Source organism: Nomascus leucogenys, chromosome 24, assembly GCF_006542625.1.
Source record: "Nomascus leucogenys isolate Asia chromosome 24, Asia_NLE_v1, whole genome shotgun sequence".
Lineage (NCBI taxonomy): Eukaryota > Metazoa > Chordata > Mammalia > Primates > Hylobatidae > Nomascus > Nomascus leucogenys.
The window spans coordinates 14,862,330-14,878,959 of NC_044404.1; the positions used below are offsets into that span (position 1 = coordinate 14,862,330).

The 16,630-nt window shown below is 46.2% G+C and overlaps 1 protein-coding gene across 4 annotated transcripts in view; it reads left to right on the top strand.

Moving 5' to 3' along the window:
• Positions 1-16,630, top strand: part of KAZN (kazrin, periplakin interacting protein) — a 1,203,323-nt gene that overhangs the window by 696,090 nt on the left and 490,603 nt on the right. For 3 of the 4 annotated variants that reach the window (XM_030805689.1, XM_030805686.1, XM_030805692.1), the window contains exon 3: positions 1,522-1,762. In XM_030805689.1, coding sequence (XP_030661549.1) covers positions 1,522-1,762 — 241 coding nt within the window. Of the gene's footprint in view, positions 1-1,085; positions 1,401-1,521; positions 1,763-16,630 lie in introns of those variants that run through there. The other variant, XM_030805690.1, reaches the window with a different exon arrangement.

Consider the following 16,630-nt stretch of genomic DNA (forward strand, 5'->3'; position numbering starts at 1 on the left):
GGTTTCTGTGGGCCGCTTAAGTAAATTGCTTAACCCTGTGCAGAGCCTCAGTTGCCTTATCCCTAAAATGGGGATAATAATCCTCACTCACAAGAGATAAGAATGCATATAAAAGCACTCTGCACGCAGTTTTTGCTTGGTGCTTTTGGGCTTCCTCTAAGAACCTGAAGGGTGGGCAGCCTCATTCTTCCTTGCAGCACCCCACTGTCTTCGGCAGTCTGCTCTTTGCCGCTCTCCAGAGGTTGACTGAGCTGGAATGGTGGCGCCCTGTTGACCAGAGGGTTGCTGGCTGTTTTAAATTGTCCTATTTGCATGGAATGAAGTTTGCTATGGTAACAAGGTCTGGTGGCTGGAATCCAGGGCCCCAGTGAAAAATGCAAAGCCTGTGGTCTGGGAGAGAAAGAGGAGCTAAGGGCATATCAACATCAGGTTACCTCAGTTCTTCTGTGAAGAGGGGATGGGTAAACTGAGGCAGCAGGGCTCAACTCTCCCGCTCCCAGTAGAAGAAAGGGAAGAAGCCCCATCGACGCCTTCCTTCTTATCTCTCAACCTCATCTCTGTCCCCGCCAATATTCAGCCCAGCTAAGAAGCTTAGGAGCTGGCTAAGGCTGCTCCTCCACCTGGGTGCACACACAGGGCTAGGGCTGTGGGGAGGCGGGAGCACGAGCGGCCCACGCCGAGGAAGATAGGCGCTCCCTCCGGGGGTGGGCAGCGCAGGTCTGGCCGGCGGGTGGGGGATGGAGAGTGAGAGGCACGCGGGGTACCAGCTCAGCTCCCCTCTGGGGATTTCGTATTCGCAGTTTAAGGAACCGGTGGAGCACGAACTTCACTCCTGAGCTGGCGCAAGCGTCCCCCTCCCCTGGAGATCCACCCCTGCTCCCCTCTGAGGCCCCCTTTCCAAGCACCCTCTCTTCCGAGCACCCAGCGCCTCCCCAACCTTAGCACTGCGCGGGGCACCAGTTCTCCAGGGCGGGGGCTGCCCCACAGCTCCAGGGAGGGGACAGAGGGCCGGCCTCGGTCCAGGCGACCCCCGCCCCTCGCCAGGGGCGCCACCTTGGCCCCCTCCCAGCTGCCGCCCGCCGCCTCTGCCCCCCCGGGGGGTGTGTCTCCGAAGTAGGGGGGCGCTGGAGGCCAAGGGTGCCCCCAGCCGCCGACCCAGACCCCCTCCCGAGCGGGCGGCGAATGGTAGGCTCCATTTAAAGAGTGCCTGGCTGCGCGCGGTGTCCTTCTCGGAGCAGCTCTCGGCGCCCGCCCGCCGGGGTCTCGGCGATCGCTGCTCCTCCTCCTCCTTCTCCTCCTCTTTTTTCTCCTCTGCCTCCTCCCCCCGCTGCCTCGCCACCGCCGCGGCTCGGGCTGGAGGCGCCGCTGTCATTCCTGCGCCTGAGGAGCCGGCGCTGCCGGTGCCTGGGGGTCGGGGCGCGGGCGAGCTGGGCGGCGGGGGACCCAACAGGTAGAGCCGGGGGTGCCCGGCCGCGCCCCCCCGCTCATCATGCAGCTCTTTGTCACCTCTCTCGCCCCCAGGCCAAAATCCTGAGCATGATGGAAGACAATAAGCAGCTCGCGCTCCGCATCGATGGGGCGGTCCAGTCGGCCAGCCAGGAGGTGACCAACCTGCGAGCCGAACTCACGGCCACCAACCGGAGACTGGCGGAACTGAGCGGCGGCGGCGGCCCCGGCCCGGGCCCGGGAGCCGCGGCCAGCGCCTCGGCGGCGGGGGACTCGGCGGCGACGAACATGGAGAACCCCCAGCTCGGAGCGCAAGGTAGGATCGCCCCGGCGCCCAGGGCGGAGGAAGGCCAGCCGAGCACGCCCGGCCTCGGAGGTGGCCGGGGACCTGGGGTCCCCCACGCCCGGGGCGAAATCGCTTTGCATTCTGGCTTGTAACCCTTTCCTCCCGGCGGTGGCCACCGCTGCTCCCCGGCTGGGAGTTGCAGGCTGCTGTCATTCACGAAAACCCGGGCACACTGAAAACAGTGTGCACGGGGTCACACGGTCACACCGGCCCCGGCCAGCCTGAGCGAGGCGCAGCCGGCGGGTCCCTTCCGGCATCAGAAAGTGCCCTTTCCATAGGCACCAGCCCCTAGCTCCGTGGCAAACTTTTCGTGCCGGGGCCTTTTCCCCACCCCCCGCAGGGGTGAGTGGCACAGTTCCCCCCACTTCCTTAGGCGCCTTCCCAGAGAGAGCTCCGGGCTCTGCCGCCGTGGTTGGGATAGAGGATTGGACTGCTGTGCGCTTTTCTCCGCGGATGCCAAATCCCTTGGCTCAGTTGCATCTGGACTTTATTTTCTTCTCATTTGAGGTCTCGCAGGCATTGGAATCTACAGATGCAACAGTAGATGCTCAGCTCAGCAGGGAGTTGAAATTTCTGCAAATATAAACACCGAGAGCATTTTCCAGGGGAATACTGTAGACCTCAAAGGTTGAGCGGTAGAGAAATGAAGGCTTAGGGTGGTGGGCTGCAGGGAGCCCGTTTGAAGGGACTCTGCAGTTTAGAGAAGAGAAAGAAAAAGACAGTTGGTTTGTGTTCAAGTTGACAGAGATTAAGCTCTGAAACCCCCTGCAAGACATAAAGGCGGATGGGGCATTCTCTAAAATGTACTGTTTGGTTTCTGTGACTTAGAAAGTAAAAGGGTAGGCAGGCTTTGGGGAATTTGTTTTTTCTTTTTGCCTAATTGCCCTTTAAGAAACAATATCACTGGTTATTAATATCATTTGAATTGCAAATTAAACTGCTGAAATCCAGAACACGACAGAAAAAAATCTCCAGTCCATGAGGGCCACTTGTCTAAATATGTCACTTGAAGTGCAAGGTACCAATTGCTCAGTGGCTTAAAATGATTTTCTGGTTCTGTTGTCATTTCAAGAGCTTCTCTTGAGTGTTGAGAGAGTCTGTTTTCCTAAGAGTCTGGTTCTCTCCATCAGTCTCTGTTTCCACCTTATCTTCCTGGGAAGGTGTGCTTTCTTTAATGTGAGATGTGAAGGCTGCCCACGTGCAGTTTTATGTCGAATTCCAAGTCAGATCTTAACTTGGTACTCCCGGAGCCTGTCGGAAGTCTTAGGAACTGGGGGGAGTACTTTGGTAAGGAAGTAGCCATGACGTAATGGTGAGAAGGTGTTGTGGTCCTAGTGCTTGCTGCAAGCTTGACATGTGGTTATTCTTGTCATCCCTTGCAATGTCATTGTGTGTGAAAGAACATTCTCCACTGGAACCTGTGCAAAAAAAAAAAAAAAAAAAAGCACACTGCAAGGCAATGCTTCACTTTTTATAGGCAGAGGCTCTGCTAACATTAAAAAAATAGCTAAGAACTGGCATTTTGCTAAGAATCAAAAGCTGTATAGTAAAGGACACTGAACAATGCTCATTTATTTCCCACCGTCTGCCCCTTTCTCAGCGAAGGAAAAGTTAAGTGGCTTTTTATCTGAGTCCTGGGTCTGGTTGTAGACTGGGCAGGCTAAGGCAGTCAACGCAGTGATGATGTACACATGCTCAACTTGGAAACTGACATACTCGCGGATGGTTAAATTGTTGGAGTAGAGCAACAGGGGGCTGATTCCTTGTTCTTTTTTCCCTCACAAATGCACAGGGCTGTGGAAATGAAAATGGCTTTTGGATCTCTTGGATATCCTTAAAAACACATAAAACCAGCAGCTCCCATATGCTCTCAGGACGGTGCCTGCCCATGTCAGTGGCTGTCTGTGGGTGGTAGGATGAAGAGTGGTCTTGATTTCTCCTCTTTGTACGTTGGTATGTCTCAAAATCTTTACTAGGGGCACTTTGTGATTTTTATAATCAGAAAATAAAATGTTAAAAGGTTTAAGCTCTACTTGATTGTTGGCCACATAACCGTCTAAATTGATGTGCATTTAAACAGATGTGATGGTTGAAAAGAAAACAAGCCCCCCGTATAAGTTCAGTGGGGTATCATTTACTTGTCTGTAGCAACAGTACATGATACATTATTTAGCCTCTGTAAGTTTTGGGGATTTTTTTTTTTTTTTTTGATGGGGATGGGAGTTGTTTTAGTTTGTTTTTGTTTTTTTCATAGCCTGTGGCAGCATCCTTCTAGCACAGAAACCCTCTGCAGAGGTGGTCTGGTAGTTTATTTTGCCATTGCTTTCATTATCCTAAAAAGAAGCCTTGAGTTCTCACACAAGTTAATTTTAAAGTGCAATTGATTGGGTTCCACTTGATTCTTCGTAATACACCTCCAAGGAGGCCCCCAGAGGCTCAGCTCCTCAGGGTTTCTGACTGTTGTTCCAAATTAGTCTTGTGTTTTCATTTTGTCTGTGTTGGTGCAATTCAATGGGCCCAGACCCCAAGAGTATTTAAGTGCTATTGAGTTATCAGTTTTCAAATCAAGGTTTTGAATAAAACGAGTATCTTTGCATTTCAAAATGCAACCGTGTAAGTCATCTTTTAACGAAAGGGCATTATGGACATATTAAATGCATGCTAATGTAACTTTAATAATATTAGTACAAATGGTTTTGGGAAAGAGTCACCTTTTGCTTCCTCTGCCAAGAGACTGTTAGATTCACTTTCAAATGTTTTTCTTTTTGTTTTTTTAATTCTTTTTTTAAATGAATGAAGCAAACTCATCAATCCATCATTGGCTGTTTTGTTCCAGGGATGACAACTGGCAGTAGGTAGGTTGGTATCCCCTTTTGATGAAGAAAACTTGGGTTTTCCTAGCGGGTTAATGCAGTGTGTCATTTAAACAAAATATTAACTTGGTTGGTACCCCGTGTGAGCTGGCATGGTTGCTATGAAACAGAATCTAGAAAGTGAACTGCTGAAAATCTGGGCTTTCGGCACTTCGGAGGATATTCTTTCGGAATCTGTGTTGAAAGAACTCCTGGCAGCCAGCCCATCTTGTCTCTCCCTCCTGCAACTGAGTTGGATAATCCCTAATGAGAATGCTGGCATACAGTGCAGAGGGCGTCCGTGCAGGGTGACACATTTCAGAGCTCCAGAGTCTGCCTTTTGGGTCGGTGGGGTCGCGACAGCCTTTGACAGGTGGACAGAAGGAGGCTCGGAAAGAACAGAGCCAAGCATTTGTTCCAATTCGTCTTGTTGTTGGTAGCCAGAGAAGGGATTTGTTTAAAGTAACATTTCTAAGCTGTTTTCCTCAGCATAACATCTCTGGGGAAATGTGTTTAAAATGCTTGCTGTTCTTTGAGGGGAAAATGTAGCAGTTTGTTTCTCTGAAAATGTTTTATCATCTGATGAATGACTAATATTAGATTCAGTTGGTTGCTTTGCTATGGGTAGAACAAAACAATTAAGTGCTATTGTACCCAATTCAAATAGTTGTTAACTGTATATAACAAAATACTTAATGCCCAGTAGGATGTATGCCTACTGTCATTAGTTTTCTTTTTTAAAGAAATAATTGTATTTGTATTCCTATGCAAGTGAACGTGCTGATAGCATCTTTCTTTGGTGTTGAGGACTTCCTGCCTACTGCATTTGTTAGAATGGGATGGAGGAAAGGGTCAGTTTCCTGTACCTTTGTACATTTCCATAAATACATGCAAGTTGTATTTTTCTCTCCAGGCATTAAAATAGGCTGTTACTTAAGGCCTGACAGCTCTTATCTACCATTACTACAACACTGGAAACTCTTTCGTGAAGTATAAATTACCTTTGGAGTGAATTGAATGTGTGAGTAGTCTGTGGAGACGCTAGACACTGTCGCTTTGCAAAATAAGTTCTGTCTTTTCGCATCCCATTCTCAATTCATTCTGCCTCTGCTCTTGTTTTCCTAAGTAGACTTTTATCTTTTTTGAGAAAGAGAATTTTCAAATGGCAGAGAGGATGGAACAAAATGTTGGGGAATCTCGGGCCTTCTGTTAGCTTGCCACTAAGTTACAGAGCTCAGCAAGTAGCCTGTGCCTTGGTTTTCCAGCCAAATCAAGGGGCTAAAATAGAGTGTGTCTTTTCCTAACCTGGTAGGCTGTCATGGGATGGGGATTCAGACTTCTCCCTGAAAATTATCATGCGTGGTCACAAAGAGATTACTTACAGATCAGTACAGTGTGGTTGAAATTACTTATTGATTGGGGATTATTTACTATCTTTCCATTGTCTTTGGAGAACGCCTTCAAAGGACCTCTTAAGTCAAGTCTCTGGTTCTGGTTAATTTCATGCTTCCAGCGTGCGCTTCATGATTTTTAGTGGTTTTCCAACACCTCTTTGATGCGCCCCAGAAGTCTGAGCTGATCTGACTTGTCTAACAGGAGCCTGGTCACATATCTTCCCAGGGTAAGGCATGATAGGCCCTCTCTTCATCCCTTTACCCTCTTATGCCTCAAGAAGACTGTTGGCACTTTTTAGGAATCCTATAGGGTTATAATGTGTGACTTCCTGGCTGCCAGTGAGTTTGTAGCAGATGGGCTTGGCAGGTGGCAAGAGCTCATTGGAACTTTGCCTGCTCACCGTGCACATCATATGGGGCCCAGAAGGTCAAGCTTGGGATTTGGCCACATTCACTGCATGTTTTCTTTATTTATTATATATCTATATATTCATTCCTGGGCTATGTAGATAAGGACAGTGAAATCAACATGAACTCCTCTGTTCTTTCCATACCTTAATGGTTTGCCTAAACATTGGTCCCTGGCTTCTTACCCCTTGCCGTATATCAGGCAAGAGCAGAACTGGTTCTGCCTGCTGAGTCCAGAGGATGGGTTTTTAAGCGATGCTGAACGTGGAAATAGGTCTCAGTGTTTGGGCTGCATATTAGGGTGAATAGCACACAATATGGCAGGAGTGCCACCGCCAGTAGTCATTGCACTGCCTTGGTGCCTTGAATTGCAGGCATCGTGGGTTCAGGCAGAATCGTTTAGGAAAAGACATCTTCCCCAAAGCCAACAGGGTGGCCATCCACAGAGGCAGATCATACCTGATGATTCATAGCAGCTAAGAGTTCTGCTGACCCCTGTCACCACTCTCCAGTTCCCCTGCCACCACCCTCCAATTCCCCTGCCAGGCCCATCTCAGTTGTGGAGAAGCTGGAAGAAGATCAGGGAAAGGAATGCCTTCTTCCACCCTGTGTGGTTGCACGACACCAGAACATTCTTGCTTGTGTGATGCAACCTTGATCTAAGTGGTGGAGGCGAGGTTGTGCTCTGTGGGCACTCCTGCTACCCCCTTGGAGTCCTAGGCTGCTGGAAACATGAAAGAAGCTGAACGTAGTTTTAATGAGTTTGGCAAGAACAACTGTTTGAGCAGGTGGCTGCTGTGTGGTACGAGATCATTGGGGCTAAATTTATTCTGCTGGCTTTGTTGACTGGGTCATGCCAGACCCTTGGGTCAGGCTTCTGAAAGGTCCCTGCCCCTTTACTCTCTGATAAATTGAGACCTCAGCACAGGAGCTCAGATGGAGCTTGGAATAGGCAGTCCTGCAAGCGGAGAGCCCCAGGGCCTCTGCCCACTTCTCCAGTCAGGCTGGAGAGCGGAGAGAAGTTGGGGAGAGGAGGTGTCCTGCCCAGCTCCCTTCTCCTCTGTCCTCTTCCACCACAGCAAGCGCTGTGGTACCTTTGTGGAGATGTAAAGCCCTTCCATTCCCAACGTTACCTCTGCTGTACAGATTGTGTGAAGTAATGAGTCATTAAGAACAGAGCGCCCTTTTAAAGAAACTGATATTCTCCACTCATCTTTGCATACCTCATTATTATTATTCTCAGAACTTACCTTTTGGGTACACCACAAGACGCTGGGGATTCTGGGACCATCTTGAAGCATGTAGTTTTTTTCTCTTTGGTCAAGGTGAATAGTTTAATGTAGCAGTAAATGAAAACTGGTTTCATTGCTTTGGTCAAACTTTTTAATAAATAATAATATGCACTTACAATATATCAACTACTCTGGCAAGTGCTTAACGTGCATTATTGAATCCTGAGGCCAGCGAGGTGACAACTACAGCTGGCCCCCACCCAGCACAGTAAAAAATCTGTGTATAACTTTTGACTCCCCCAACACTTAACTCCTACTAGCCTACTATTGACCGGAAGCCTTATGATAACATAAACATAGCATAATATAAACAGTTAACAGATAACATAAGCAGTTGACTTACACGTACTTTTATGCCCTATGTATTATGTATTTTATAATTAAGTAGAGAAATCAAGTAAGCCAGAGAAAACAAAATATTAAGAAACTCATAAGGAAGAGAAAATATATTTGCTATTCATTAAGTGGAAGTGGATCATCATAAAGGACTTCATCCTTATCATCTTCATGTTGGGGAGGAGGAGGAAGAGGAAGGGTTGGTCTCGCTGTCTCACGGGTGCCAGAGGTGGAGGAAAATTCACATATAAGTGGACCTGCACAATTCAAACCTATGTTGTTCAAGGTCAACTATCTAATGCTCGTTTTTCAAAAGAGGAAACTGAGTCTCAGAGAAACTAAATCACTTGTTTGCAGTGAGATAGTGATGACTACAATGAGGATGATAATAGCAGACTTCGGCATAGTGTGTACTCTGGGCCAGATACTGTTCTAAGTGATTTTCTGGATTAATGCATTTCAGGAATGCATTCGATCTTCATAATGACTTATTGGGCAGGTACCATTCTTATACCCGTTTTCCATAGGAGAAAACTAAGGCACAGAGATGACACATTTACTTGCCAAAGGGTATAAGGTCAGGAAGTGACCAAGCTCTGGCTCTAGAGTCTGTGCTCTTATTCATTCCACTTTGACATCCAGGGTCACTCAACTGCCACATGACTGAGCTAGGAATGCAAACCCACTAGGTCTCTCTGCTGTTTAAACCTGTGTATGCTTCTCTGCCCTGTCTCCTGAGTCTGAAGCATCCTTTGGCTTATTCCATTAGGAAGGTTCAGGGAGCTGTAGCCCTGTCTCTACTCCTGATTAAACTCCTGTTTCCCTAGACTGGTGGTAGTTCCTGGGTCCTTATGGTAAAGTCTTATGCTTGAGAGATAGGGGATCAGCCAGCCTCTTAGCCGCCAACTGACAAAGAGGGGACTGGATTCTGTTTGCAAGACTGGCAGCCCAGGGGCCACTTATCACTAATGAAAAGGACTATTTTGATCCTGGACTTGGAGCCTCCAATTTCTTGGACTCTGTGTGTTTCATCTCTCTTGGGAAGGATGAGTCCAGGCAAAGCTAGAATCTTGTGGCAGCCTTATTCTCCATCCATCCCATGTCTTTTCTTTTGCCCGAGTTCTCTCTCTGTGGCCTCAGTAGCCTCTAGCACCCCAAGACCATGCCCAACAAAGGACTTATTAACCTCAAACAGATACCTTCATGCTAGGGTTTCTTAGCCTCAGTACTGTTGACATGTGGAGCAGATAATTCTGTGTTCTCAGGGGGCCGTCCTGTGTGTTGTAGGATATTTAACAGCACTCCTGGCCTCTACCCACTAGATGACAGTAGAACCCTTCACACCCCAGTTGTGACAACCAAAAATGTCTCCAGAAGTTGCCAAATGTCCCCTTCAGGTCAAAATTATCCCTGGTTGCGAACTGCTTTTTATGCAGTGGTGTTAGGGGAGACTTCAGTTGTTAGTCTTGGAATGACAGCTCTGTGAGGTCAGGGAGTTTTGTCTATATTTTACTGTATCGTCACCACCTAGAACAGTGCTTTGTACATAATATAAGAGCTCAGTAAATACTTGCTGAATGAATAGATGGATGGATGAATACTAAATGATGGGGTGTGTGGAATTTGGCCTACTTTATACATGGTATCATGAGGATCATTGATTTCGTGATAGATGATTTTAATTGAGTGCTTACATACCATATATCAAGCACTGTTTCAAATTATTTACCTATAATACCTCAACGAATCCTTTAAACCACCTTATGAGGTAAGTACAGTGTTTGTCATTTTACAGATGAGAAAGTTGAGGCACACAAAGGTTACATGACTTGCCCAGGGTCACCGAGCTAGCAAGTGGCAGAGCCAGGATACAAACACAAGCCAGTGTGATTCCAGAGACTGCCTGGCGTCTCCACCAGGATGCTCTGGAGCTTGGCATCCTTTTTCCCATTACTGCCCAAGAAACCGTTATTGTTCTAATGTTGGCATTGTGGCAATTGTAATTAGGATTTGCATGTCAGACACTAGCTCATTCATCGTCAATCCTCAGAGTTCTGCTGGACAAAATATGCTCTGTCACTGCTGGAGAATCCGTAGCCAGCAAGGACTCCTGTCTGGCCAGAGGTAAGAGGACTGCTTAGTGCTGAGCCATGTTCAAATGTGAGAATCTCTTCTCTCTGCCTCATTGCTGGGCTGTGACCAAAGAGAATCGCAGAGAGGACTTGACCTTCCTACCTTTATGGGAAAGGGAACAGTGGACCCCAGAGCTTCTTAGTGGGGTTATGACTCATTTTTAGCAAACGGGATGTTCCAGGATCAGAACTGGGGAGGCAGAGAGACTTTTGAGATCACCCAAGGGGGCAATAAGAGCAATAGCCAGTGTTCGTCGAGGCTTTCCCAGACACTGTGATGAGTTCAACAAACATTTTCTCAATTTACCTTCATATTACAGAGAGTTAGATATTGTTATCCTCTCCATTCCACAGATGAAGACATTGAAACTTAGAAGGGTTAAGTTGCTTTTCCAAGCTCTGGAAAGTAGTCCACTAGTGAACAGAAAAACAGGGGATTAGAACACAGCTTCACACGTTTGACTGACCCTGAAATCTGCTCACTTCGTGAAGACGAGAATATCCAGATGTCACTATCAGGTAGCCCAAAGACATGCCAGTAGGATGGTCTTGCTATTTTGCTTAACGCGTTCCCTTCCTCTTTTTTTCTTCCTTTCTGCTTCCTCCCTTCTCTCTGTCTCCATCTATTGTGAGAGATCGGGCACATAGTCCCAGAGACCACAGATTTAATAAGACGGGGACTGAGTTATCTTGGACTCACAGCCTCGTAGGTATAACTGACATGGAAACATAATTTTCTAATAAAGGTCTAGATGGGTGTAATGGAAAAACAGACAATGAAGTGACAAATACAGGAGCCTTCACAGATGTGCATGACAATGGTAATGTGTAATAAAAGCAGGCTGGAAAATACATTCACTTCACCACTAGAGGTTAAAACTGGCTGTGATAGATTATTAAAAAGTACAACTGTTTGGATAGATTGGAATTGGACACTGCAGAGAACAGCTACTACCTGGGACCTTCTCCCCCAGAGAAAGAGTGCATCTTAAGGAGAAGGAAGATGTGGATAATACTGAGTTTAGATCTTGAATAACAGCTTTTCTGTCCTCTTTTCAAAGAGAATTTAAAAAAAGATGTGAATTTCAGGACAGGCATACCTGCATCTTTTAAAGTAAGCTCACCCCTTGTATCATCTTCCCAGCCAGGTCTCAGACTTCTGGTCAGCTGCAACAAATGAATTCATTCATTTTCCTTGATTAACTTAAACATGGTGTATTTAAACCATTGAACATGGCATATTTGCTTTAATTTGGCAAGTGCAACTTGTAATACAGTGGGATTAATGTCATCTCTTTTTTTCAATCCCCACTCCTTCCATTTGGCAAGAATACGCTCACCATTTCTTGATGGTGGCAAGGTAGGAGAGTTAGAAATTTGATACTGGCCCTGGAGAGTGCAGTTGTGGGACCGTAGAGCATGACAAATGATACCTGGGAAACATGACCTGGAATTATATGTGTATTGATTATCTTAATTAATGTGCTCATCAACTGGATTGCTTTTCCTATTCCTATAGGGTTTACTGTGTAAAGCAAGAAAAAACAGGACTATTCAGTGTATCTTGAGATTTGGGAGTTAACAGAAAGGCAAGGCTTGGCTGCCATTTTGTGGGGATGGTCAGCCTGTTCTCGGGCAAACGTACTCAGAGCGCCCTGTTTGCAACTTGACATGGTACCAGGCAGCCCTGCTGGAGCAGAAAGGCATGTTTAAGTTTTAATGGAAGTCCTGTAGAGAAGGATCGTGATCTCATGGTCAGCTTCCACAGGTTGGGTCATTCTCATCAGCAACTACAAAAAAACAAAACAAAGCAAAACAAAACCAAAAAACAACCTTGTTTAAACTCGGCTGGTCAAGACCACAGTTGGTTCTACCATGAGTCAACTCAAAACACACCCTCTAACTCTTTCAGTGTTATCACATTTATTCTAAAACAAGAGCATGGTGGAACATCAGTTTACAGAGCTGATGCTCAGCACCCTTTTTTCAGGATTCTCCTGCATTTATTCACTCTTCCTCTTTTCTTGGCAATCAAGATGGCTCCTGGGAAGCACTATAGTCTCTCTACCTAGACATCTCTTTGCAGAATCTAAAGACTTTCACAGGCATCCCAGTGGACCCTTCCAACTGGTCCACGTGATTGAGGTAGACACAGCAATCTATTTCTCAGCTCAGGAAACTGAGGCACAGCAATTTAAGTTGATTTGTCTAAGATTGTTGAGCTGCTTATTGAACCAACTTCCCCTCCCTTTCCCCACGCTAAGATCAGGCCCAGCTGCACAGTGTGGGAAGAGAACTGCCCCATAGCTCATGGCTGGGTGAAGTCTGACCTTGGCTGGGCCACTCCCTCTTGGGCATGGGCCACTGTGTCTTGTAAGGCCTGGATGGAGACACCCTCGCTTCAAGACTGTGCCCTCATACTCTGAGCCTCCTGTCCAATGGGTGGCCCATGATGAAAGGGGAATCCATTATTACAAATGAATACAATTTTTTACACTAGATTCTTTCCTCATTTCAGCAGGGTTTTACAATCATTCGACTTCTCTTCCAATGACCTCGTTTTTTTTTTTTTTTTTTTTTTTGAGACAGAGTCTCACTCTGTCACCCAGGCTGGAGTGCAGTGGCGCAATCTCTGCTCACTGCAAGCTCCGCCCCCCGGGTTCACACCATTCTCCTGCCTCAGCCTCCCGAGTAGCTGGGACTACAGGCACCCGCCACCATGTCCAGCTAATTTTTTTGTATTTTTAGTAGAAACAGGGTTTCACTGTGTTAGCCACGATGGTCTCGATCTCCTGACCTCATGATCCGCCCACCTCAGCCTCCCAAAGTACTGGGATTACAGGCGTGAGCCACCATGCCCGGCCCCAGTGACCTGTCTTCTTAATGCCTGAGCTTAGAGTTTCTCCTCTTCTAGTTTCCCTAACAAGCAGTTAGGGATCTGTAAACAAGGTCAGGGATTATACCACGAGAATGTCCTGTTTATTTCAGTGGCCTAGATCTGACAATGGCTCTCCTGTGGAGAATTTTTTTTTTTTTTTTTGCACTCCATACCATCATAATTTAGGATCTTTTACTCTGGAAAATACACCTGTGTGGAGACTGGTAGATGTATGTATTCTTTGGGTACCGGGGCCAGGATTTAGCAATCACGATAAATCTGCCTAATTTCTCTCTTTCACTATCCCTTTAGGGAGATCCCATTAGACCTTTAGAAGCTCTTTTATTAGGATCTTTGGGTTAATATGCAACCAAAATGTGTTGGTTTGAATTCTCCAGCTAACCTGATGGTTGTTTAGTTGCATGTGGTCACTTTCGCTGTGGCTGTAACTGCCTGGACAGCAAGTGGTCCAGCTTCATGCCCAGATCCTGGACTCAGGTGAATGGAAGTTTATCCACAGATCACAAGCCAAGAGTATGGCAGAAAACTCAGGGAGATCGGAATGGGGCATTTTTTCTGTGCATCTTAGAGGAATGGAAGGGGAGGTATCAACCCAGTGGTCTCTGCAGTGCAGCAGGTAACCAGCTGAGTTCCACTGACTCCTAAGTGGCAAGTCCAGTGGCTGGGACTCTGATCTCTGTTTCAATTCCAGTGCAACAAGGAACATTCTTCTGGGTTTTTGCAACTTCTGACAGCAAAACAGAAATAATAGACATTGAAGCTTCATTTGAAGATCTATTTATAATGGATTCTAGAAAAGTAGAAAGTATTTTTGAGGATCAAAATGTGTTGGGGCTTTTGAGTTTTAGGTTTGTATTAGAATTAAATGTGTAAGATTATGCACCCTCCCGAGGTGGGAGGATTCCTTGAGCCCAGGAGTTCAAGATCAGCCTGGCCGGTATAGTGAGATGCTATCTCTACAAAAATCTTAAAAATTAGCTGGCCTTGTTGGCGCACACTGGTGGTCCCAGCTACTTGGGAGGCTAAGGCAGGAGGATCAACTTGGGACCAGGAGTTTGAGGTTGCAGTGAGCTATGATTGCATCGCTGCACCCCAGCTTTCGTGATAGAGCAAAACCCTGTCTCAAAAAAAAAAAAATTAAGATTTCCTCAAACTAATGGATATTATAGTTATTCATATAGGCATAGATGAAAGTGCTTCTTGTTTTGGTTTGAAGTTCATTTTAGTGCTTCCCCTTCGTGGCTTCAATAGTGGAGCTAGTGTGGAAGTTGGCAAACTTTTTCTATAAAGGGCCAAATAATAAATAGTTTAGGCTTTGAGCACCATAAAGTATCGATTGCACTTCCTCAAATCTGCTGTTATAATGCAAAAGCAGACAACAGATAAATAAATGGGCATGGTTGTATGCCAATAAAACTTTATTTATAAAAATAGGTAGCTCTGGGGTGATCATTTGCCAACCCTTGGACATGTATTAATAGTTCTCCTTTATTTGTCTCTAGCCCAGCTCGACATACAGGAGGAGCTTAATTAATGGTGATGAATGAGTGAGCTAGTGAATTAAACATGAGCAATAAAACTAGTAGATTATAGTGTTAAAGGAGCAAAAATGCGAAGTTAATTACTAGGGGTGTTGTGGTTAATGGACAGGAAAAAGACATTTGCTGCCACTCAGTGGTTTGCGACGGAGTCACTTGCATTCAGCCTTTATCTCTGACTTCCCAAGACCCGTGCTCTAACCCCTGAGCTATGGAGCCCTTGCCTTCATCACTGACTTCAAAAGAACTGAGAAGGGACAAAGAATCATTGGTCATGGTGAGATGCAGGGCGGGACACTTGACATCTGAGCCTCAGTTTCGTTGTTATGAAATGAGGAGGTCACTTCTATCTTCCAGATAATGGAGCAAATAAATATGGGTTCAAGGGAATGAGTGAGGCCTGATTCAGATCCTGGTGATATGAATGTAGGTGCTGTGGGACATTCCAGCTCTCAGCTTCCTCATCTGGAACATGAGGCTGATAACACCTCTGTGGTAGAGTGACTGGGCTGGTTTCATACAGGGGTCCTTGACCTCAGCACTGTAGACATTCTAGGCCAGATAATTCTTTGTTGTGGGGGTGGGGGTCTGTCCTGCGCATTTTAGGACATTTAGCAGCATCTATGCCAATAGCAGCCCCATTATGTGACAGTCAACATCATCAGATATTGCCAAATGTCCTTTTGGGGATGAAAGCATTCCCTGCTTGGGATCTGCTAGTTTAAGGGACTAACATACTGTGCCTGGCATGGAGTTTAGCAGACTTTGGGATTCCTTAGATAGAACTCTTGGTTATTAATAGTGCATCGTATTATTGAACTATGAATTCTCTCCCCTTTGACTTATTAATGAAACCACTTTTCCTTAGCTGATTTCTGTCTCCCAAAGACAAGATTGGGTATTTTGTTCCAGAACCCGGGTCTTTCTCCTGAACCTTCTATGTTGCTTAGAAGTCTTGCTCCCAGGAGGAGCCAAACTTCCTGTGATGTCCTGTTGAGTGTGCGTCCTAGCCTTTTAATGTACAGGTACTCTAGACTTGCATTCGAGGTTATGGTCAGTATCACAATCCAGATATCTTCACCATGAACAAAAGGGAAGGGTACAGACTGAGAAGCTCAACTCACAGAGGCTGGCAGGCTGAGACCGGGGATTGTACTCTGAGGAAACAGATAGTGTGCCGCAAACTCCCACCAACAAAATGATCATTTCCCTGGTGAGCAGGCATACAGTATTAACATTAGCCAGGGGCCAGTTTTCAATGGTTTAAACTTTAATCAAGATAGCTATTCCATACCACAAGTTAACATCTGGATTTCATGTTTCTGCCATCCATATTCCCACTGAATAGTGATTCCTAGTGTTTTTAGTGAAGAGAGAAAGAAAATTCTGGCTCCTACATTTTAGTAGTCATATTTTTGCTATCTGTTGGAGAAAATACGGTATTGCATATATTTGAAAACTAATGGTATACACATGCAAGAAAAATAATTCATTGTGCCCATAGGTAGCAGGTTGGAGACGTGTGTATTTTGGACTTCTCATCACCTTCTCTGGCCGCCCAGAGTCTCTGCGGCCCACAGGTTGGGCCCGGATCAGTGTGGTGCTCAACAATGTCACGTGCAGTGAGGTGCTTGACAAGTGCCTTGTAAAACTATGGCCTCTGCCCTGGGACTTAGAGTCTTCTGCCGATTTTAAGGGATTCCTCTGTTCTTCAAACCCAACTCTGCCTCCCTGTGACACAACTGATTAACCTGTAATTTGGGCCCCGGGCTTTCAGAAAACTCTGCAAAATTTCTGCAGAGTGACTTCCTGGTATGAATACCAGAAAGCACCAATTATGGTCAGAATAACAGAACTGGCCCCATGCTAGATTTCCGGCAATACGATGCAATTGGCCAACTGCCATCACTAACTAGTGTCACCCTGCCTCATCTCCAGCAATGTCCTAAAACCCCTCAAGCATGTGATCCATCATATCATTTTCTCA